General features: G+C 35.9%; 1 protein-coding gene across 1 annotated transcript; it reads right to left on the bottom strand.

Annotated features, from left to right (window-relative positions):
* Window positions 1–1,715: 1,715 nt before the first annotated feature.
* On the bottom strand, window positions 1,716–23,527 carry LOC106071888 (E3 ubiquitin-protein ligase MIB2-like). Its single transcript, XM_056008170.1, has 18 exons — window positions 23,381–23,527; window positions 21,472–21,702; window positions 19,115–19,286; window positions 18,249–18,361; window positions 16,652–16,846; window positions 15,976–16,112; window positions 13,898–14,008; window positions 13,659–13,763; window positions 13,353–13,524; window positions 12,080–12,222; window positions 11,545–11,693; window positions 10,617–10,773; window positions 9,819–9,973; window positions 9,596–9,719; window positions 7,964–8,173; window positions 7,505–7,680; window positions 6,597–6,787; window positions 1,716–5,922 (listed from the first exon to the last, which is right to left on the bottom strand). The coding sequence occupies exons 2-18, from the start codon at window positions 21,698–21,700 to the stop codon at window positions 5,696–5,698; spliced, it is 2,766 nt and encodes a 921-aa protein (XP_055864145.1). The 5' UTR covers window positions 21,701–21,702; window positions 23,381–23,527; the 3' UTR covers window positions 1,716–5,695.
* Between the last annotated feature and the right edge of the window lie 1,674 nt (window positions 23,528–25,201).

Genomic DNA, 25,201 nt, shown 5'->3' on the forward strand with positions numbered 1-25,201 from the left:
GATCTATAGACTGCACACAAAAAAAAAAAAAAAAAAAAAATATATATATATATATATATATATATATATATATAAAATGACATTTTCTTTCATATCAATTAAATATCAAAAGAATTTTTTTTTAAAGTCCAGGCTATGAATATGATTTGTTGATTGCCAACTCAGAAATGAATCTCAATTTAAAAAGTTTGCCAGTTTTATTCATTTTTTTTTTAATTTTTTTTTTTTTTTTTTGATTTGTTTTTAAAAAGTCTAGTTTTTTTATTTATTTAATTTTATTTGAAATTTAATTTAAATCTGTTAAGTATACATTTTCTTGTTCAAATAAAATAAAAACAGAATATATGAGCAGATAAAGTAGTACAAATATGAAGCATTTTAAATATTTATAATAAAATTCAAATTTAAAGGCAAATGAAATTAAATTGTATTCATATTTACACAATTATATTGTGCCCCCAGTTAAGGAAATGTTCAGAAAATTGAGGGGGGATTATTTACTAAATCAGTAGACCCTTTTTACTAACTAAAAGTAGCAAATATAACTACTACATCAGTTTTCTCCCTTCTCACAAATCTGAACTGTAAAATGTACATATCAATCAATGACAGAGGCATTTGAAATCAGTCTCTGATCATCCATCTGTTTTAATGTTTTGTTAACATTACTTTGAATGCCATTATTTAAATAGTCATTAGACTGTATACAAACTCTCAACTTCATACAGCAAATCAGCCCAGGTTTATAGGTTTGTAGGTTTATATCTGCTTTAAAGAAATATTTTCTGAATTCTTACGATTTATTTCTATAAAAAGCTTGAAGCAAAACTTGTTTTGAGGTGTGCTAAGATTCTTTTGAAATATATATTGGTAGTCAAAAACAAACTTGATTCAAAACAGGAGTGAGTGTCTTGTTCCTTGAGCTGCAGACTACAGCTGCCTTTAAAAAATATAGACTTACCATCTACTTTAGCTCTTGCATTCCACAATTTTACTTGAGTGATGGCCTTCAAAGTTGAGCTCAGCACAAACCTGATGACTTGAGCAGACGCAAAAGTGACTGGATTGGATATTACAATGCGAAGAACATCAGAAAGTATTGGAAAACTGACTCCAGACTGGAACCCACAAGGGAAAAGCTGAGAGACCTAATCAAAATGGAGGAGCTCCAAGAAGCCATTCAGAATGAACATGGACCCAACTGTGGGGGATGTCTGGCTAAGAGGCAAAAAAAGCTTGGCTACCTATCAATGAGGCTACAGTTTAAATCCCAACTCAAGCTGTTTTTGTTGAGAGCCTAAAAAGTAGCATGGAAGCCTCTCAGATACCCTCTCCCCCATCTGGTCAACATAAAAAGATTGGGTAGCACTTTGAGCACGCTATAAGAATGAAAGTTGTGCAATAATAATTAAAAAAACAAAAACTGAAGGAGGTAGCACAGTACAGTCTGGAGAAGAACTGTTGAGGCCCTATGCTCCACTGGTGACGTCTATGCTCCACTGCGTCAAAAGGATTAAGTCAAGTTCAATGCATGGGGTTTTATTGGAATTATTTGAAAAAATTTTAAAAACAAAACTGACCACTTTATCACCTTTCAAAATTTCAGACTAATGACGCTCAATGATAGAATCTTTTCTTTTTTTTAAATCAAGAACAAAACATTTACTTGATGTTACAAAAGTGAAAAATGTGAATACAGAGAAAAAAATAACACGTTTATATAATAATCAAATTTATTTTTATTTTCAATTTTATTTACAAACACAACTTAATATACAATTTTTATAAAAATTTAGTATCTATAATAGAAAAATGCAAAAAAAAATATTTTTTTTCTTTGCTAAGAGCAAAACGAATATTTGAACTAAACTTTGAAAAAAAGAACAGATTCAGCCCTCCTACACTTTACAGATTAATTGAAATTCCATGAACTACACAAAACTTCTGTTAAAATTCAGTCAAATTGACATTTTTTTGGTTATTGTTAAGCAATATTCATACTTCAGAAAAAACTAACATTACATACAACTTTCAAAGAAACATTTTCATGTCTTAAATGTTTAAAGTGTTCTCATCTCTCTTTGATAACCAAAACTTCAACTTAACAGAGAAAACAGAACACACATTTTTTGTCTCAAATAAAAACCCCCGTTCCATGAAAAAAAATCTTAACTTTACAGGATAAAAAAAAATAATTCTTGGCTTACCAATAAATAGATTTGACATGTACATAGAATATTTAGTAGATAGTTTGTTTCCTTGAACTTGAAGATATCTGCCAGCCTTGACATTGAAGCACTCACTGACATAGATATAATCCAAAAGGGGTGCAGAAATTGGGGCAAAGTTGACCAGGTAAAAATACTACACGCTAGGAAGTCATCAATTAATACACCAGAATCTTTAATCCCAAACCATTTTGTTTTTCATACATTTATAAAAAAGGTAGACACCCAAATTAAATAAATCCACTTTGTTTTCACATTAATACAAAAAAACAAGAGATCAAGTCTAAACTATAGAGGCAAGATTGACTCTGTGGTTATGGAGAAGTTTTCGGTTTAAGACAGCTGGCTTGTCAAATAGAAACAAAAATGTACCGGTACTATCTAGGAAACAAACATTATGTGGGTCAATTTTCAGGCTTGGGAGGACAGGGCTGGGCAGAACTATTCTTCATGGGCACACAAACAATTCACATCTAAATGTGTGATGAGTCAATCAAACAGCCAATACATAATCAAATCAAGCCAATACATGCTGCATGCTGACCTTGCTATGAACAGAGACACACACATCTATCACTTGTACAGGAGTGTAGGCCTCACCAAGTGATCCTAACAACAGGAACTCTAGAAAGCAAACAACTCATGGATATGGTGAGCAACTAGGAAGACATTGCTAGGAAAGTCATGCTGTCATTTCACATGTAGCTTTAAATACCAGGGAGAGAAATCAACAGTTTGGAATGTGAAGAGTGAAGCCAAACTTTTAAAATTTGCCTTGTAGAAAGTCAACTTAAAAAAAAAGTAATTCTATAATCCATTTTGAACATTTTTTAATGTCTAAGAGTCCAAAAAAAAAATAATTAAAAAAATCACAAGGTCAAAATTATTCTGAATTAAAAATGAAGCAAAAGGTCTGTCTTATGAAGTCATTTTCTCCTTTTTCTAACCTCATTGAATGCTACAATGTATCAGGAACCAAGAACCTATTTTTAGAACTTGCCAGTCTTAGTCACAGAGAAAAACATATCTGACAGTATTGCAGTCAAAAGGTTTATTAAAAAAAAAAGTGAAATAAGATTAACCTGCAAGATTAAGATTTAAATCAAGATGATCATTCTATGATACTATCTTTAAAATTTATTTTTAAATGATACCATCTTTAAAATTTACTAGAGTGTTGCTGATAGATACAAATTATAAGAGATATCATCACTTGCTGGACATAATGTAGGCAGCACCAAAATAAAAAAAAGTTTTGTGGTTTGGGGACTCCAGGTTCAGCAGATAGTTATGAGGTAATGTAAACAATTGTGTATGAATTTCAAAACAATACTTACATACACACAGATAGAGTAGACATTTGTTTCTACATAATTCACTTGTCCAAGTAATGAGTTACTTGTAAATAAAAAAAAAAAAATCCCACAGTTTCAATAGAAAATTAAGAGTGTTCAGAGTTCTATTTGAATATTTTGTATGTATGTGGCATTTAAAAGAAACAACTTTACTTTAATAACTTTGGACTTAACAATCTCCCAGCTTAATTCCTTTACTAAGTAAACTTCACAAGTGAAAGTTTGGTACAAGAGTTCATGTCTGAGTGATGGTCTCCCTTCATGTGAAGTGACAGGGGATATCATTGTGCTGTTCATAATACAGAAACAAACAACACTTGTCTCCCTTATCATGCAATTCATTCTATGTCATCTAACAATAAATTGCCTACCCTATCAAACATTTCATTCTATTTCATATAGCAGTGAACCTGAAGGAAACTAATGCCTTTGTAAAGCTGACTATGGTGGATGTAGTGAAATACTTCAGGGACCAGAGGGTTCCCAAATTCAGATGGACGTGTGGATTTACTGTCAGGTATTCAAAATAAAACTGAACAAAAGTTAAATAGATATACCATTGAACAGCATGGCAGCCTAAAGACTATTAAGCCACAGAAGAAGTGACATTTAAAGCACCTGTTTTTGGGTATCCTAACTTCATAAAAAAAACAAAAGTGGGTAGAGTCAACTAGGCAGAACTAATAAAGCAGATATAATAATGTCAATAAGTTCCAGTAAAATGTTGACTCTAGTTATGTAATAACTTGAGAAGTTTAAAAAAAAATTGTAAAAAAACTCTACAAATATTGAGTGCGTCCAGACCAGGATGTGCAATGCAACTTTACAAACAAAAAAAAATTGTACATTTCCTACAGTGAAACATTGGCAGGTTTTTACATGAAGAGAAAGTATTTTCTTTGATAAATAAATAAACAAACAAGGAATTGATCAAACTAAACCAGCCCTTCAGGAAATAAAAAAACACCCAAACAAAAGTTAACCATGTTCAAATCCCTGGCATCCAGTGATACATTGGACAACCAGCTCAATGGTAGCTGAGACTGGTTTTAATACATTCAATCCATCTGTTTCATACTTTAAAACATTTAAGACACAGATTATTTTTGGACAAAAAAAAAATCCAAACTTTATGTTAAATAAAGACCTTACTTTAGGTTAGTATTATACAATCCCTTACTTTAGGTCAGCATTTGGTCAAGCAAAAATCTCTGAAGCACACCCAGTGCAAGTGCGGGAAAGAAAATTACCAAATTTTTTAAAGCCTGACAAGAAATTTTCCCAGCATTTTTCTTTCTTAGAGCTGACATAACAGCAGTGGAGTAGCAATCATAGCATGAAGGGTTCATTGTGTCTGGGCCCATAACTAAAAATAGCCATCGAAATAACACTTTTTTTTTTTAAACTTTCAAATAGATGTACTAGAAAGATGCTCTAGCTTCATTAGATCTGTACTTGAAAAAGTGGTACATAAATAAATATGTTTGTAAATATATTGATGCATGCAGGATAACTCAATTTTTTTTGGTCACTATCAACCTATGAGTTTCTCTTGAGGGGGTGGGGGGTGTCACCACCATATTCTTGATCTTGCTATGCCACTGCTTAACAGTTATCTTCCTTGTAATAAATCAAATGGACCAGAGCAGAGTCCAATACAACAAAACTTGTTGGTTACAAGAGTGACAAGGGGAGTTTGAGAAACAGTTGTTTTATATACACACTTAACAGAGCTCAGTGTGGCAGAGAAACATTGGCAGATGCGCACATGATGAATCAAATGATCTATTCTTGATGTGTACATGGTGAAGCTATGTCAAAGTGTATCAATCAAACCCTGGGTCAAATCTCACACACTGGTAATAGTCAACGGAAATGTTTGAGTGAACATTTAACTAGAAACAAAACAATACACAGCAACATGAGAGAAACATTTGAGGCATAGTGTTGTCTTGTAATTAATCTGAATGCCATGCCAAGATATTTATATACAGCTTTCAGTCGGTCTTGAAACCAAAAATCCTGACTGTTGCATTGTTCCTGGACAATGTGAACAAGAGCTATTGGATTATATACAATGTCATAAAGTGAACGAAAAATTACAGATAATGTTCAAAACAAATTGATTTTCTGTCGGATTTGTTTCCTACAGATGGGGCAGTTCTTGAGGGATTCTGCGCAGATGCCACAGGTTGCATGACCACACTGGAACACCCTGTTCCTATGTCTCTCCATACAGATGGGGCAGTTGATGGTGTCTTCAAGTTCCTGCAATTTCCTCTTCAACAATGCTTCTTCTGAGTTTGTGGCTAAGTCAGACGGGTTGACCACTTGACCATCTACACAGAGACAAAAAAATGTTTTAGACACAATATGTTAATCTAAAACTATCAACAACGACATCAACAAATCAAAGATCATGAGGCACGTGGTTCATTTTATGTTATGGTTAGAATGGTTTTAATAGTTGGAAAACCCCAATGAATGTGAGGATACAAAATGGAGGATAAGGTCATAGAGCATGAAGGTCATAGAACAAGAGGTCAAGAAGTATCAAGGGTTAGTCACCATGGTTGACTAAGATTGTTTTAATTTATTCAGGAACACAAATTTAACATTGTTTAAATTAATCTGCTGTTTCAATATTTTATCACTGTTTTGAATATAATTAACACTTACAATGACTAAATACATGACAAGTCCCCATTAGGACTAGGCTGACTATTTCAATATCTACCAATTCCAAGTAAATAATCTTCCAGTCTAGAAATTGAACTCCGTGTGACAATCAAGTAAATCACTATTCAGCCACTTGAAAATTAATCTAAAAGCTGACAGTAAATAATTCACAGGAATTAACTGTCTCACATCCACTTTACAAATGTGAAGCAGCAACGCGGATAATAGTTTTAGGCAAAATCTACACTGTATATTAAAACTTTGAATGTTACATACAGACAGGACGGACACATCTTTGCAGTTGAATGAGCAACATCCCTAAAGTAAGAATTACCTTGTGTTTTCTTTTGGTCAATCAAAACTTTACACTCAATGCATTTCTTCATCTTGACGCAGCAGCTGGTACACACTACCGTGTGACCACAGGGGACAAAGGTCACCAGGGAGGTCTTGTTGTCACAAATGGCACACTCTCTCAGCACTGGCCTGACTTGTCTGGCAGAGAGATTTTTATGTTTGATGGAACTGAGAGAGAGACAAGGAATTTGAGGATTTCAAACATACATCATACTACAGTAATTTCTATTAGATTTTAGATGTTCATGTTTGATGGATTTTGAGTGAGACAAGAAATTTTAGCAATCTCTTTTTTCCCCAATAAAACATAAACAACATACTGTAGTAATTGTTGCCACTCAATGCAAATATTCTAAACAAAAGTATTTGTTACATATAATACTTGCTGTAAACACAGCACTGTTTTTTTCTAGTTTGATTTAGCATCAACATTCTAGTTATTACTGGCTAACATCAATTCTGGAGGTCTTTTTGAATTTTGGGGGAATTTTCTTAACATTTTTTTTTAAGGATAAAGGCTTTTCATCTGATTTTAGAATTTTGTAGACTGAAGATAAAATGAACCAAACAGTCAGTAGACAGAAAAACTCGAAGCTGACAAGGAACGTATTTATTGAAAATTAATCTTTCATCAATTGTTTTTGTATTCAAAGAGAATTTAAATATAAACCAAAGGTTGAAAGTTTTTTAAGTTTGCATAATTGATTTTCTGTCAATCAAGTGCCCATGAAACTGGGACAATGTTCAAGTTCAGTAGGTCAAGTCTGCAAATAATAATTTCACTAAGTAAAGAGAAGAACAGTAGCTCTTGTAACATAAAGACAAGAAAGGTAACTCTTGTCATAAAAACAATTATGAAATGTTAGGGCAAGAACATGAACTCACAACGCTGTGGCAAACTGTTTGATGACCTCCTCTATCTTTGGGTCACTGATCACCTCCAAGGGAGTCTTGCCATGGTGGTTCTTATGGTGCAAGTCTGCTCCTTGCTGGGCCAGGTAGCAGGCTATAGCAGCACCATTCTGTTCTTCTTTCTCTGTCATTCCCAACTGGGTGCGGATCTGAAAGTAAGTCAACTTTCAATCACATTGTATCACATTAGGAGTGACTACGCTACAATTGTATACACAAATGATGATTATTAGCAATTAGAGAAAAGTGATTTATATCTTGTCTCTAATTAACATGCACGACTAGATTAACACATGGATCTACCTAGGACGGAAGATTCTCTCTTTTGAAGGAATGTCTTATTATATAACCAGTTGTCAATAAACAAGGGCAGTTGAGATTTGAAAAACTAATCACTATGTCAATACAAAACTAATCAATAATCAGACCTACCGCAGTGAGAACAGCCGAGTTCTCCTTGTCAGTGGCCACTGTTTGTCTCATCAAGGCCAAGTGGAGACACGTGTCACCGTCCTCGTCGGACACGTTGATATTGGCACCCCGTGTTACCAGTAGATCTATGATGGCAGTGTGACCTTGAGATACTGCCAGCAACAATGGGGTCTGCTGTCGGTTGTTTCTTATTTCTATGTCAGCATTGAACTGTATGAATAAATGTAACACAATGTCAGGACAAATAGAGCCTTAGAAAAGTCTTCCAGTTCTTTAAGTAAGTTTTGTGCCGCAGAGCTGTGTACTCTTGTGCAACGTGAGCCATAGGAACATTACAATAATTTCCTCTTTATTTGCTCGACACATTCACACCAGGGGCTGCATTGTGTATCAGGTAACAGGATCAGACAGAGGTGGGGTAACAGGATCAGACAGAGGTGGGGTAACAGGATCAGACAGAGGTGGGGTAACAGGATCAGACAGAGGTGGGGTAACAGGATCAGACAGAGGTGGGGTAACACTTAAACAGGATCAGACAGAGGTGGGGTAACAGGATCAGACAGAGGTGGGGTAACAGAATCAGACAGAGGTGGGATAACAGAATCAGACAGAGGTCGGGTAACAGGATCAGACAGAGGTGGGGTAACAGGATCAGACAGAGGTGGGGTAACAGAATCAGACACAGGTGGGGTAACAGAATCAGACAGAGGTGGGGTAACAGAATCAGACAGAGGTGGGATAACAGAATCAGACAGAGGTCGGGTAACAGGATCAGACAGAAGTGGGGTAACAGGATCAGACAGAGGTGGGGTAACAGAATCAGACAGAGGTGGGGTAACAGAATCAGACAGAGGTGGGGTAACAGGATCAGACAGAGGTGGGGTAACAGGATCAGACAGAGGTGGGGTAACAGGATCAGACAGAGGTGGGGTAACAGAATCAGACAGAGGTGGGATAACAGAATCAGACAGAGGTGGGGTAACAGAATCAGACACAGGTGGGGTAACAGAATCAGACAGAGGTGGGGTAACGACAGGATTCATAAAAGAAATGTGAAACTGTTCATTGTTTACAAAGGGATGTTGATCTGTGTGGCTGAGAGGCCAAAACCGCTTGGTCACCTAACAAGGGGGCTTGAATTCAAATCCAGGCTTAAGAAGAGTTGTGTTTGCTGTGCGCCTTAAGGCAGCACAGAAACCTTCTCCCAGATACTCCCTTGACCCACTGGTCCAGAAAATAGATTGAACCACACCTATCATTTAAGCATGAAAACAAAAAAAAAAAAAAGGTCAATAGGACTTTAAAATTCTCCAGCTGGCTGAATTCCAGAAACATCAATCAAACCACAGAATTTGAATACTGAATGCATTTATGTAACTAATTATCCTATTATTTTTATGTCTTATTTGGTTCAACCGGTTCAAAGTGAATCCCAAAAGTATTTATGGAAATGTCTATTGGCTAAATCCATACTAAATACAGGCCAACCCTAAAGTAACGGAATCTGGGCAACAATCTCCTTATGTCCATATCTCCTAGATATGTCACTATCTAAAACTAGTTTACATATTTAAACAGAGTCAAGCATTCATATGCCCCCCCCCCTCACAAAGAAATGATCCGATGACATACCTGAAGTAATGTTTGTGCGACATCTCTATGACCATTGAGAGCAGCCAGGTGAAGGGAAGAGAACCCATCATCCTTTTTGATGTCAACAATATCTTTACACTTCTGAAGTATTTTCTCTGTGGCACTGAGAAACACAAAACAAAAGTCATAAACCTTACATCTCATTAACCAATGAAGGCAAGAACCAGTGAATCTCCCACAACGCTACAAGTCTCTGACTTACAAAACATTTCCTTTCAGGGCGGCATGGTGCAGAACATTAAATCCTCTCTTGTTCTTCAACCGGAAATCTATTTTCTCGTAGTTGACTAGAAGTTCTATGATCGTGGGATTCTCTTTGCCTATGGCGTCATGTAACGCTGTGTCTCCATAGGCATCCTGGGGAGAATGTAGAGTAACATTGGTTAATACAAAGCAACCAAGATCTTAGAGTTTGGCCAATTCCCTCAAAACAAAAACAATGGAGACCAGCTCCACTGACATTAAAAAAAATAAAATTCTATGCATTAAAAAACAGGCACTTTTAAATGGTGGGCACACATTTAGCTAGTCTCAAGAACTCTTCAGAAATGATTGTAAAGCAGAGACAAAGAGATTTAAACATCCACATGTTCAGCTCAGCAGGCATAAAACTTCTGGACAGAGGCAGTTGGAAAATTGTCAGCAAAAAAAGGTGCACCAGATTAGGGAAAGGTGTGGATTGGGTGACAGAAGTATGATAACATGCAGAATATTGGAAGCTCTTCCAGAAGCAAGCCTGCAGAATATTGGAAGTACTCCCAGAAGCAAGCCTGCAGAATATTGGAAGTACTCCCAGAAGCAAGCCTGCAGAATATTGGAAGTACTCCCAGAAGCAAGCCTGCAGAATATTGGAAGCTCTTCCAGAAGCAAGCCTGCAGAATATTGGAAGCTCTTCCAGAAGCAAGCCTGCAGAATATTGGAAGCTCTTCCAGAAGCAAGCCTGCAGAATATTGGAAGCAATTCCAGCAGGTTAAACTGAAATCTATGAAACAAAGAGTACCTGAATGTTGACATTGCAGCCCCAGTTGAGCAGCACCTTGACACACTCCTGATGCTGCTTGTTGACTGCTACATGGAGAGTGCTGCATCCGCCATTGTTCAACGAGTCCACATCAGCTCTTTTCTCCAACAGCTGTCTCATCACCTCTGGCTGGTTGCTAAATACAACACATCGTAACGTGATTTTTTAATAAAATATATGTATAAAAAACAAATTTAAAATTTCAAACAAAAAATTGAAAATAATAGTTATAAATTGCAATACTTAGAAATCAATTTATTCCATGTTTTTAAAATAGTAGAAGTGATGAAAAATAAAAGGGGAAATATAATATTTATTCCCTTCTCCGACCTTTTACTGAGAAATCTTTTTTGGACATTTATTATTTAGGTTCGGATGTTTCTTTGGAGCTGAAGATGTTACATTTTAGCCCAAACCTCTCGCAAGATTGTAGGAGATGGCAGCAGGTTTAGTGAGAGTCCAGGGCCAATCTACATGATCAGACAGCTATAGTGAGAGTCCAGGGCCAATCTACATGCTCAGACAGCTATAGTGAGAGTCCAGGGCCAATCTACATGCTCAGACAGCTATAGTGAGAGTCCAGGGCCAATCTACATGCTCAGACAGCTATAGTGAGAGTCCAGGGCCAATCTACATGCTCAGACAGCTATAGTGAGAGTCCAGGGCCAATCTACATGCTCAGACAGCCTTTCTAAATCTTTGATATCCCAATTATATTTTTTTAAAAGACATTTAGGACACAGCATTTTGATTTATGTACAGAAGACAGAAAAAAAAAATCAATACAATGACATTTAGAAGATTCTTGGTTCACCACCAAAGTGTTTTTAAAACTGTATTACCATCTCACATTGTTTGCTTAGTTACCAGACATAAACATCTACAATCCACTGGAGGTGGAACTCACCCAAAAGCAGAATAATGCAAAGCAGTATCTCCATCCTCATCCTTGGCCTCAAGGCTGGCCTTGGCATTGAGAAGGAGCTGTACAATGTCCCGATGGCCTTGGTGACTGGCTACCTGGAGGGCAGTTTTCCCGGAGCTCTGTTGGTCAACCTACACAATATAACCAACAGACAATGTTATCAACAGCCGCACTTGTCAAAGTTTGTTATGCCAATCTTGGTTATAGTGAACATATTGAACTACATAAAATATCTGGAACGAGGCAGTAGAAACATTGGCAGCAAACAGATATAGATCTAGTATATTAATCATTAGTATGTGTACATTATTGCCAAAATAAGTAACAGATTTCAGAGTTAGAAAAAAATGGTGTATTTTTATATCCATGTCATTCAAATTTCAATCCTCTACATAGTCTGAACTTCTCAAGTACAACTACATTGTGAGATCAGACTGAACACCCCCCCCCCCAACTCTTTTGTGTTTGTGGCACTTTGTTTTCCAGAATTCTTCTGTCCACTTATCCAGTGTCTCACCTTATCAGGATATTTGGAAAGAATATCCCTCACAACTTCAACATGCCCTTGGGCAGCTTCTCTGACTAGGCGATCTGGACCTGTTTCTTGACCATGGGATGACCGCAACTCTGCTAGCTGTTCCAATATTGAAGTGAAAGCAGCTGCAAGAGAAAAAAAAAATAAACAAAATTGTCTCAAGTACCTCAAAGTCAGGTCAGTGAATGAACCAACAATTTAGTCTCAAGTACCTCAAAGTCAGGTCAGTGAATGAACCAACAATTTAGTCTCAAGTACCTCAAAGTCAGGTCAGTGAATGAACCAACAATTTAGTCTCAAGTACCTCAAAGTCAGGTCAGTGAATGAACCAACAATTTAGTCTCAAGTACCTCAAAGTCAGGTCAGTGAATGAACCAACAATTTAGTCTCAAGTACCTCAAAGTCAGGTCAGTGAATGAACCAACAATTTAGTCTCAAGTACCTCAAAGTCAGGTCAGTGAATGAACCAACAATTTAGTCTCAAGTACCTCAAAGTCAGGTCAGTGAATGAACCAACAATTTAGTCTCAAGTACCTCAAAGTCAGGTCAGTGAATGAACCAACAATTTAGTCTCAAGTACCTCAAAGTCAGGTCAGTGAATGAACCAACAATTTAGTCTCAAGTACCTCAAAGTCAGGTCAGTGAATGAACCAACAATTTAGTCTCAAGTACCTCAAAGTCAGGTCAGTGAATGAACCAACAAATTAGGTTAAATTTTGGTTTAAATGATATCCACTCTTTCCAAAATAATTTTGAGCAATCACATGATACACAGCACAGCCATATACTTTGAGTAAGAGTTGAGAGGATTTTAAATCAATTACTCTTTTCTAAATAGAGTCTCTCATTTTCAACATTACAAACTGGCCCACCAATGTATTTCTAACTTTTTTATTCTTTTGTTTTGTAGTGAAAAAGTAAATTGAACCATAATATGGTGGTCTAAATTGAAAAACATATCTAGGAGTAACAATTCAAACACTATTTAATTTGTATTTACTATTTGATCAGTAAACTTTCTTAACATGAATGTTTGTTATCCAACTTTGGGTTCTTACATTATTAAAACTTTCTATTTCAAATATAATCACCATCAAATAGACTGAGATTATCTTTCTCACAGCAAAAAATCCAAAACATTTATCAAACAACATGATTTAATGCTGCAACAATGGTTGCCTCTTAACTGAAATAATTAAGACTCTTTGACTCCAACATTTGACCATCTATTCTGTGAAAAAAAAAATGAACTTACGCATGGCTGCTCTCTGATCATGGCCAGAACCAAGCGTATTGTTCATTTCTTCTGCTCCGTGAGGCACCAGTGTACAACAAAGAGGATTAAAAGTCCACTCCTGGTTGGCCACAGCTACCCTCAGATCTCCGTCTACGTAGACTTTTTTCACTATGCCAATCTTTCCAAGGGTCTAGATACAAAAAAAAAAAGGAGAATCTTACATAATTAACAGTCGATAAAACAAATGAAAATCTTATAAAATCAACAGTCATGAATACTATCTTGAGAAATGTAATTATTTGAAATCTCCATATATTAATTTACATTTTTCATTACGTCTGTCCATTCACCATGTCCAGCCTGTAGCTCTTTCACCAACTGAAGATTATCTGAGATTTTGACAAAGTCTTCTGGGTGGAACATTATAACCTAGAAATAAGGATCAAAAAAAAACTTTCTGTAGAGATGATGGGGCAGGTAAATACAATTCTAATACTAATATTTCTTTAAATTTTTATTTTATTGGAGGGTAATACAAAATCTAGTTTATTCCCAAATCTTACTTTAGTTAGAGCTTCTGTGTGAAATGTCCATCTATTGGCACAGCCTTCATACTGGACTCTCACATCTCCACGGTCAGTGATACGATGGACAGTCCCAATTTTTGAGATATACTGTCGAAACAAAAATTAAAAAAAAAAAACAAGGTTACAAAGACAGTTTGTGTGGAAACACAAACTCAAAATCGGCCCCCGAAGTGGTCCACCCAGGCAGGTAAAAAGGGCAGGTTTCAATATTTTCATAAAGAACATCAGAATGAAATTCTATCAAAGACAAATGACAGAGAAGAATGGAGAAAGTAGGTTGACAGATCTTGTGTGGTGCCCTAGCGGTCTAGCAGACCAAACGATAGGTGAAAGTGAATGTGGTGAATTTAGATGTGAACTTGGTCTACCTGATGTCTTATAATGTATATCTAATTGATCTCAATGTTTTGTAAAATTTCCATTAAAAAATTTTTAAAAATTTCCTTGCAGTGTACTGCTGCAGTTCACGTTATAATGTAAAAAACTACTTATTAATGGTTGTTTTAAATTATGTCCAACTTATTTGCATACTAAATAGATTTTTTCTCTTTAAAAAAAGAAAACATTTTTTTTTTGTAAATGTAGTAATTAGTATGACAGAACTTACATAACTTAGCAATACTAATGTAAAAAAAAAAAATTGACAAAAAATCTAAAACAGTTATCATAAATGTGTTAAAAATATGGTAAATAGTCATCTTCCCTAATAAAGAGCCTTGCATAAGTGATTTAAACAATTAGATTTTTTGCTTTCAGAAAAGAAAAAAATAGCCCGTTGCATCAGAACTTTGAATAGTCTAAAATATTATGATGTCATATTTTCACTATCTTTTCTAGTTTACGAGATCTAAACGGGATGGACGGACAGACATTTCACACAAAACTAATAGCGCCTTTTCCCCTTTCGGGGGAGCTAATGAAATGCTAAAATGATTTTTAAGAATGTTGCTTTTTAGAACTAACAAAAAAATAAAATAAAAAATGAATGTATTTTTTACAGGCTACTTTCTCTCCAAAAAAAAATCTTAAAAAAAGCATTCAGTTATTAAAACACTTAAGAAATCAACCTAGAATGTGAATGTATGGGTAATCAGAAACTAATAAAAGACACTGCGATGGCTGCCTGGTCATGTGGTATACACTCTGGACTGTCGTTTGAACTTCTTGATGGCCCCAGGTTCGTACACTGCCTGCTGCCATCCCCTGCCATCCTTGTGGGAGGTTTGGACTAAGAAATAAATTATCTTCAACTCTGAAGGAATATCCGAAACATGTAAAACAAACTAATGATATGGGTAACCACAAACTAATTAAGAGACATTAAGATTAACTTTACACTCTAACTATAAAGCTGACATGTTTTTCCCGAAGCAGGACGTTTTGGCGCCGCCGTTTTGGTGCAAGCTGTTTTGGCGACGGGACGTTTTGGCGCGAAATACATTATGTACGTTTATTGTATTATTTCTTTTAAAAGAATTATTCATATCTATGTTTTGCATGAGTGTTTGTGTTAAGACATATTTTTCACGTACTAAATGTAAATGTGTGTTTGTTTTTCACATCATTTTCTTTAATAAACATTTTGGCTTGTGTATGTGTGTTAATTAAGAGGCACACTTTTATTGTCAAAAAAGTTTTTTAAGATATTATTTTAAAATTAAAAACAAAATGAAACGATGATAGACTAAAAATGGATGCAATTATTTGTTGACATTAACATTGGTTTGTTTAATGATTGTTTGGTATCTCCAGCTATACATACCAAACACTTGCTAATAATAAGTAAAAATATAATACATGTACGATGTTTCTCAAAAGACTTTAATTTAAGTATACATAGACACCATGGTTATTTGCCTTAGTCGCTGGAATTCAAGGGTTCATTAAAAAAAAGCTATGTGCTTATTAAATTATCGTCAAATGATATTTCGCGCCAAAATGTTGGGGCCAAAACGGCGGCGCCAAAACGTCACGTACTGGTTTTTCCCCCTCATAGCTAGCTGCTAGATCAAATTCACTAACCCAAGGATGTTGCATGCATTCAAACAACTTACATCTGCCATTCGAGGATTCCAACCTCCATGACCTTCTTGCATCTGTTTCAGAATCTCAACATCTAGGTCACACTTCACTTTGTCTCCCACCTTGAACTGGCTATGTACACCTGGGACTTCAGATTCCACATGTTCACCTTCAAGTCAGTATAAACAGATGTTTGTCAAGTCTAAACAGAGTCATGTTAGAACAGCTATAGACTTAAGAAACACAGCCCAAAGAAATCAGCCAAACACTCAGAATGACACAGATATTGAACACTCAGAATGGCACAGATATTGAACACTCAGAATGACACAGATATTGAACACTCAGAATGACACAGATATTGAACACTCAGAATGACACAGATATTGAACACTCAGAATGACACAGATATTGAACACTTTATAGGCCCTTAAATTGGACTCTTCCTCACAAGTGTTTCTGAATTGCAATCTAATATTGTAAAGGTAACATCCACAGTTAGGAAAGACAGAAAGTTCCAATAATATATATCTCATATATCTTTATTCATATAACTAATTAATAAATGAACAAGTCATCTTGGTTCTGTTTATCATCTTGTATAAGTTCACAGCTTAAACATTAAGGGACTTTTCTTTCCTGAAAGAATGAAGCAATGTATTCTACGTGACAATACTGTTATTAGACTGAGCTATTCTAACATCTCACCTAAAACAGGTAAATGGTCTCTGTAATATTGCCCAGATGGCGTTGCATGGATGTACTTCAGATCTACTTTGCCCTTGTGCCCCATACGGTAGACATTGGTGGAGCCAGATGACCAAATGACGTGAGCCACACTGCGACCTGATTCGTTATCCCAGCCTCGAATGTCTGTCACTCTGCCCACTTTGCCTTCTCCACCTGTCAATTAAACAAGCAATTCAACCATTTTAAAACAAGCAATGACTAGTTTATGTTCAAATAAAATCACATTGGATCCTATAGGATCGTCTTTGAAAAAAAAAAAAAATTGGCCATATGTTCGTAGCACAACACTCTATCAACTTCGCTGCCAGTTTTGAGACCACCCACCCAACCAGCTTTAAATCTTATCAGATGAGAGTGTAAGCTAATAGAACTGAACATTCTTATAGTAGGCCTTGCTTTTCAGAATTACTTTGATGCTTCTAAGGCAACAAACTCTTCAGACAGCTGCGACTGCCTCCATTAGTTATTTACTGTCAAGTAGAAAATTAGGTTTAAAAAAAAACAAGTCAATGTAGAATATTTTGGAGCCAGATTTCTGCTGTTGCTTAAGCTCAGTCTGTCACATAGGAAACTAGCATAGTCTCATTCTCCCCTTCCCATTTACGCCTCTCATGTTATTTACTAGGCTGAAAAGGGTATGATGGGATATTTAAACTGTCATCCAAATATATTGTCATTTTACCAGAGCAATGGAGCAAGAAAACCAAGATACACACATATACAATTGAATCCTGTTAATCGGACAATGATCTTTTGCCCATAACAACCAGTTGGTCCAATAAACCAGATCCAACCATAGGAGAATAAGTGGCTGGTCTAATTCAGCTGTATATATATAACAAATAGAAATATTTTAATATAATATAAATTTTATTTCAGGATCTTTAGGACACTTCCGAGTCCACCCAGCTCTAATGGGTACATGGCATTAGCAGAGGAAAAGTAAAGGCAGTTGGTTGTTGTGCTGGCCACATGACACTCACATTAACAGTGGGCCACATATAGAGATTACCTTTACATCATCTGAACCATAGATCACAAGCTCTGAAAAGGGGAACATGACTTTTACTCCTACTACAGGTGACCAGTCGTAGCTCAGTTAAAAGTTATCATTCATGTAACAGACAATAAGCCTACTGTTATGTCATTAGGTCAAGTAGTTACATTTTTTTCCTATTTCCTTGTCTTAGTTCAGGATATAACTACAGCCTCTCCACTCCCTTCTCCCAGCAGTGTTACTAGCAAAACACATCCTGTCTCTTATCCTGAGTATAAAAAGTACTTTACCAACATACAAAACAGGACAGGTTTAAATGAACACTCACAGTGATACCTGGCAGCTTATGATCACTACACAACACTGCTTACTAAACACTGATTTTACCCAGGGAAAATTTCTTTTCCCACCCCACAGCACTGTCTGGTTAAACATGTTGTTCCCTATAATACGAACCACACCCAACCCCGTATAGTTCCTCCACAATAAAAACAGTTAATTAGAAATGCAAGAAACAACCAAAGTAAGACTGATATAATAGTTAGACAGCTCCCTTACCATCTTGATTGGCCCAATCCCAATCAGGCCCCCTACACACTTTGGCGCCAGCGTAAATGCCCTGAGCTAGGACCTTCTGATTTTGACTGTCTCTTCGTTTGGGTACTTTCACCCTGAAAAAAAGGAATTTTAATGAAGACAAGGTCATGGGTGAACAAGGTGCAGCTTGAATAAGAATGACAGAAAAGCAAAACACCAAGAAAGCTGAAAACTAATGAGGTGGTGGAGAATTATTTTGTTTGGTCACATGCTTCTCAGAACTTCATCTCATTGACACAATAACAACATGTCAGTCGTCTTGCAGAACTCTCACTCTGTTTTGTTTTCTTCATATTTCTTATTTCAAGCAAAATATTTTTAAAATCCTGTTTTAAAAAACAAAGCTTATCTAAGGGAAATAAATCTGCACTTACAATTATATCCCTAAATAACATAGAAGTTATTTCCCTAATTCAATAAAAAACAAAAAACCCAATAATTAATTGACTAATTGGTTAATATTTTAATTGATTCATGTTTTGTTAGGTACATAAATTATTGTTTAAATTTTAAATTTGATCTGAGAATGGATGTAGAAGATAACACACTCAATTATCTAAGGGACGAAACCCTAAATATTTAGATGTATCTCTAAATAATGGCAGATTAATTTCCCTTGTTGGTATCAAAAAAATAATTAATTACAGCAATTATCTGATTATGGGTTAGTTTTGTTTATTGATTCATGTGTTGTTGTCTATGCCAATGAATTAATGTCCAAAGTTTCAACTTGACCTGAGAAGGGTGTGGGAGAAATAACGTGTACAAACTTTTTACCAGAGTGAGTTGATATAAGCTTTGTAAAAATTTCTAAAAAAAAGATTTACCCTTTCGAGTTGCTGTTGTCGTATCTAAAAAAAGTGTGAGTTAAGTCATGTTTGTCGCTCATGTAACACATCATGCATAGATCAAAGTCACGACACTTTGAACATTTCCACCGCATTCCCAGAATGCCTTGAACACGACAGGTATCACAGATTATGTTTGGATGTTTCACACCTGAATGGAAGAAGAAGAGTTAGCAAACATCAAACTGGTGTATCATCAACCAGATTTCAAAACAGTGTGCAACAGTAGTTATATTACATTCATTATGAATGCAAGTAAGCATTTGTTCTTGCACAATGAACAATCAGCAAGGCCATGTCCTAATACTGACTTACTGCACAAAATAATTAATTATAGTGCACTTTAAAATAACCCAAATAAATCCTTTTAAAATAATACATGTTCTAGGTGTTTTAGGGCTAGACTTAATGAGACTAAATTACTTATAGACAAACAACATATGTTCATTTAAATGTATATATACAGTCCTTTTTTTTGTGACGGTATGCACTGGTACGCGTACCAGCACCTTCTTCAACGCGAGGGATAAAGGTAACCAATGGAAAAAACAATGAAGAGGGACAAGGGATTAGAAAAATTCAAAGGGATGATGTTCAATATAAGGTTAAGGGTGTTGAGTGATAGATGTGTAACGGAAGAATTTCCAGGTGAAGACCAGAGGGATGTCTGTGAATGAATGTGCATAGACTAAGTATGCTGCTGGTAATATTTGTAAATCTCTCTCTACATTTATTTATTTATTTTGTGTTGTAACATATCTAGTGACAAACCAGGTAATGCACTTGGTAAGAGTTTTATTTTATATGTTAATATAATGTGGACTATGATACTGTTACGAATCTCACTATCCAGGCTCTCTGCAAACTGCACCATACACCACCAACTTAAAGAACTTGACAACTCAGGGCTCCAAAGTAACGTAACACTTTAATAGTTGAAGAAATAACAGCCAATACTGTACAATTGGCAGCACGTAACACAAGACCGTACAAATACCTCTTCGATAACACCGTTCCGCCGTATCAACTCTTGCACTGGCCTCTCCGTCTCGTTCCGGGCTTTCACTGGGTTCAACAGTTCAGGACTGACTTCACACACTAGGCTCGTTGTGTCGGACTCGATCACAGACCAAGATCAAGACGCTGTTCGTCTCAACTGTACTTGATAGTACTCCGCACTGAACCGTTGTAATGCTCCGTACAGAACCACACCGCTGAACTGTGCTGTAGTCGACCGGACTGTAGTGAACCGGGCTCTGAACCCCTGCCGTGAACCTTGCTGTATTGAGCCCCTTTTCTCGACTGTCTTGACTGCGACACCTCCGCTCTTTATATAGGGTCCTTACTGGCCTTCTCGAACCGGACAGAACGCCGCTCGACGTTTCTAGGTGGTCAGATGACTACAACTCTCGTGACGCTCATGAGCTCTGTTCACGACGGCGATCCTTCCCGAACCATCCTGTTGATACTCGACTCGGTTGACCGTCGTAGCTCGTCATGGTTGACCGCTCGTCTAGCGCTGGCCTGGGGCGAATTGCGTCGGCTGACTACACTCACACCACTACCCCCATCTGTGCCACCACCAAGTTTATAACAATACTTAAAAGAAATATGTCCATTATAACATTTTTGTGTTCCGAGAATGGACGTGGGAGAAATAATGTGTTCCATTATCTTTTCTGTTTCCGAATAATCATAAAACTTCTATCAACAAAATGGCCATTGCCAAAATGTCAATTCCAACCACTATTAAAAGGTTAAGGTAACTTGCATGCTATAAGGCAGATGATGTAAATCTAATTTGTATCTATGGTCGACAGTTAACAAGGTTTTCGCAGCCATCACAACAACCGACTTTACCCCCCCCCCCCATGTATGTAAGGTAACGATTAGAGTTTAGTGAATTAAAAACTTCAGTAGTTCAAAATCTAAGTTTTCACTGGGGTTTGAACTTAAAACTCATTGGTTCTGAAATCAAGCACTTCACCATCATTCAGCTGCCACTCCCCTCCAACCAATGTTATTCCATGACTAATAGAGTGGATCACTGTGTAACATTAGAAGAAAGTCAAAATTTGGAAATATTCAATTTTATTTAATTTTCAAAGATATGGTGAAGCCATTAAATGCTTTGAAAATATGTGAATGACAAATAATGGTGCTAGTAGTTTTAGGAAAGTCTAGCAAGCAAAACATTAAAGAGAAGTCACTCTTTTTTTGTGTGTGTAGATAAATGCAGATAAATTACAGTACATCTTAAATCATACATTTTTTAAAATCATACACATTACAATCCACTATAATCTTGAAAAACAAAACAAAATTATTCAACTTACCACAAGGTGCATTATCATAAATACGCAAATCATATGCTCCCTGATAGCCAATCCTGTAATTGGTTCTTGCACCTGAATCCCACTGTACAACAACAGTTTTGTCAGGTGACGTCTGGCTGCCTGGCCTACCAATTTCCACAATGGTGCCAACATGGCCTTCTCCGTTATCTTGGTTGCCCCACTTCCAATCTGGTCCACGAACAACTCGCATACCCAATTCCACAGCCATTTCTACAGAAGAAGAATGTACGTTGAATTTTTTTGTTAGAAAAAATATTCTTGCTTATTAAAAATATGAGATTTAAATAATTATAATAATTTAATATAGTGCTGGTAACATAAGAAAACATTAAGCAGCTGTAAAGAATGTGTTTCAACCATTTCATATCTTCTTCTTCTTCTAGCCAGCTTTTTGCTGCTGAGCTGTCAGCTCTTTTGCAGACTGTCCCAAGGAAAAATAGTGTGCTGTTTTCTTCAGTTGTTCAGCAGTGCCATACAGGTTGTTGGTTATGTTGTGCTGGAGTGGTAGTAGGGTCTGCCTAAGGTGGATTAGGAAGGGGCATTCAAAAAGAATATATAAATGGTTTACAGTTTCATAAGGGCGGGCGCAGTGTCTACAGAGAGGGAGTTGTGCAATCATTTCATATAAAAATGCATTACATTTTAAGGGAAAGAAAGTCAATTTAGAAAGAAAGATTTCTTAATCACAATATAATGTGAATAAAAAAATGTAATTTATAGTGAAGCCTGTTAAAATATTATTTTTTTTTAGCTTAATGCACAGTTTTATATCTTCAGGCCTCAGAAAATTAAGATGTTACTATCTAATGTACAAAAGGAAACTATGCAGATAAAAATGATATGATTTCCCCATAAACATGCTGCAATGGCAGCCCTCTTATGATACATTGTCATTGTATAAATACGGAGGAATCTCTTATATTTAATTTATATATAAATATGTACTCAGCCTCCTTGGGAAGGGGGCACTAGTATAGCTCAAGGAGTTGTGTCCCCAGACTAAGCAGATGAAATTAAATGATACAGATTCTATCTATTTGATGGGAGACCTCTACATTCTGGATACTGAGATAGAGATCGGTGAAGAGCCAATCATTCCTCGACTCTGGTAAAATCCTTCACTTTTGTCAAGGGTCGTAACAATAGGATACAAGCTCGACTATGTCACTATGTATTTAGTCAAATTTAGTGACATTAAAAATTAAATTATTAATAATTAATTAGTGATTGTAGTCTACATCTAAATAATCTAGAATCTAGACTCTAATTATATTTTTATATACTAATTATAGTTTTAAGTTTATCAATCAAATTATCAATGAATTATGAAATGAATGAATTGACAATTGAAATTGAATGTTGACTAGAATGTAGTCTTAGCCTTTTTGGCTTTAGACTTAGGCTAAGCTAAGTAAGTGACTAGTCTAAGTACTAAGTCTAGAATTAGAATTGAGTCTTTTACTCTACTGACTACTGACAACATTCAATCCACTCTGACTCTACTAAAGTCTACTATCTCTACTTAGAGTCTCTAGACTACTGAGTCTAGACTTAGACTAGTGACTAGTCACTTTACTTAGCTAAACTATTAAGTTTAACTAAAATGTCTAGAGACTAGACTTAATCACTTAGTCCTTACCCCCTTAGGCTTAGACTCACTAGATAAGATAGTCTTAAGTTAGTCTTAACTTAGTAAGTTAGTTTTAAGTTTAGAGTTTAGACTCTAAGACTGAGTGTCACTGAGACACAAGAGTGACAGACACTTCAGTTTCAGACAGTATTAACTAGATCTAGATTATACTAGATATAAAATAACTTATTACTAGCCTTATTATCATAATATCGAACAGATTGTTTAAGATCACTTCATGAAATATTCTTTACTCACCGATTATTTAAATCCTCATTGAGGAAAACAATAATAGAAAGAGAAAACAAAATTAGGTTATCTGTTATTGAAAGTAGCCATTTTCTTTACCATAATATCCTTATTGTTTCAGTTAGCCAGATTTTTTTCTTTTGCAACAAATCTGGCATTTCAAGACCCATATTATGTGACAAAATATTTCTGCAATAATTTGAAAAATAACAAAAATATATTAAACATTGATCTTGAGATCTAGATATATATCTATTTCGTCTAGATCTAGATCTAGAATTCGATGTATTACAAATCCATTTATCTCTTTAATATTTGCCAAAATAAAAATAAATAAATAAACATTAAAGTCGTATCTCATTCTAACTAGGTTAAAATGAGTCATCGACGAAAAAAAAACACAAAACAATCTTATGTAGAATCTAATATATGTAAAAATCAAAGTGAATATTATGATAGAATATGAGATTCAAGTAACATTTTATTATGTGCTTTTTTTTTCAAAAAGTTTTAGTCTTGATAAAATGAGCGAATAGGTGTCATTTATTACACAATGGAACTATAATAAGCAGTTTTTCCCTAACTAGATCTTTTGCCGCGGAAACAGCATAATTTCTAAGTAAGTGCAGAAAAGGGTAGTAAAATTCTCCGTAGCTGAAACAAATTCTATAACATCACTATGAACTTTTAACTGATATAGATTCTGGCTGTAATTTAGGCCATATTTAGCCGGGTTTGTTTGAAGTTTCCCACGACCTATTTGTGCGAAGCAGGATTTTCTAATTATGTCGCAATAGCGGTAATAATATCCTAGGTATCACATACATCACAAACGAATAGATTGGTTCAACGGCTGAACTCCACTATGACATGCTAACTAATGTAAAATAAAATGCAAACTAAAACTCTATGGCCATATTACAAAGGTCCTTAGGGCTCCTTCAGGGAACAGTACCAAGATAAAGAAAAAGAGGCAGACAGATCGAGAAAGCGATGAGAAGACAACATAAAAGAATGGACAGGCCTGCCACTGAAAGAGATTATATCCAAGGCAAAGACAGAGGAATGGAGAAGGACGGTAAATAGATCTTGTGTGGTGCTCTAAAGGTCCAACAGTCTAAGGCAGGGGTTCTCAACCTGTGGGTCGCGACCCCATTTGGGGGTCGATTGACAATTTGCCAGGGGTCGCCTAAGACCATCGAAAATATGGATTGTTATTATCTACTCTTCTATTGCTGTATGTGTGTGTGGGGGGGGGAAGGGGGGTCGCGGCAGAGTGTGGGATTGTTAAAAGGGGTCGCCGAACTTAAAAGGTTGAGAACCACTGGTCTAAGGGATAGACGAAGGTAAAGATCAAAGTATAGAAACAGATTTGACTAAACACTAGACATTAGACTGAAGCTTTTCAATATCTTCGAGTCCGAAGATCAGTGAGGAATGCAGTATTTCCTGTGGCTGCGCAGCCCCAGCTGTGACCTACATATTTTGCCACACCCATGGCAAGCATAACCATTGTCTAGTCATTTGTGGGCCAATCACTGCATTGCCTCCAGCCTGCGCAGAGTATTTGTATCAATATCTTACCTGGTATTACGATGTTATTCACTTCAAGGACACAATACTCGCAAATTCACTCATTCATTTTCTTTTCATCCTTTAAGTCTGTCTTTTATTATAGGCTTATACTTGACATAAGCAAGAATGCTTAATTGTTTAATTTTTAAAAAATATTTTGTAATATAAAGGAAATAATAATCACACTTTATGAAACCTAGAAAAAATAAAAAAGCGAAATATCCCGCTAAACTCCTTAAAAGTGCGAAGCGGTGC

This window comes from Biomphalaria glabrata, chromosome 13 (genome assembly GCF_947242115.1).
Source record: "Biomphalaria glabrata chromosome 13, xgBioGlab47.1, whole genome shotgun sequence".
Lineage (NCBI taxonomy): Eukaryota > Metazoa > Mollusca > Gastropoda > Planorbidae > Biomphalaria > Biomphalaria glabrata.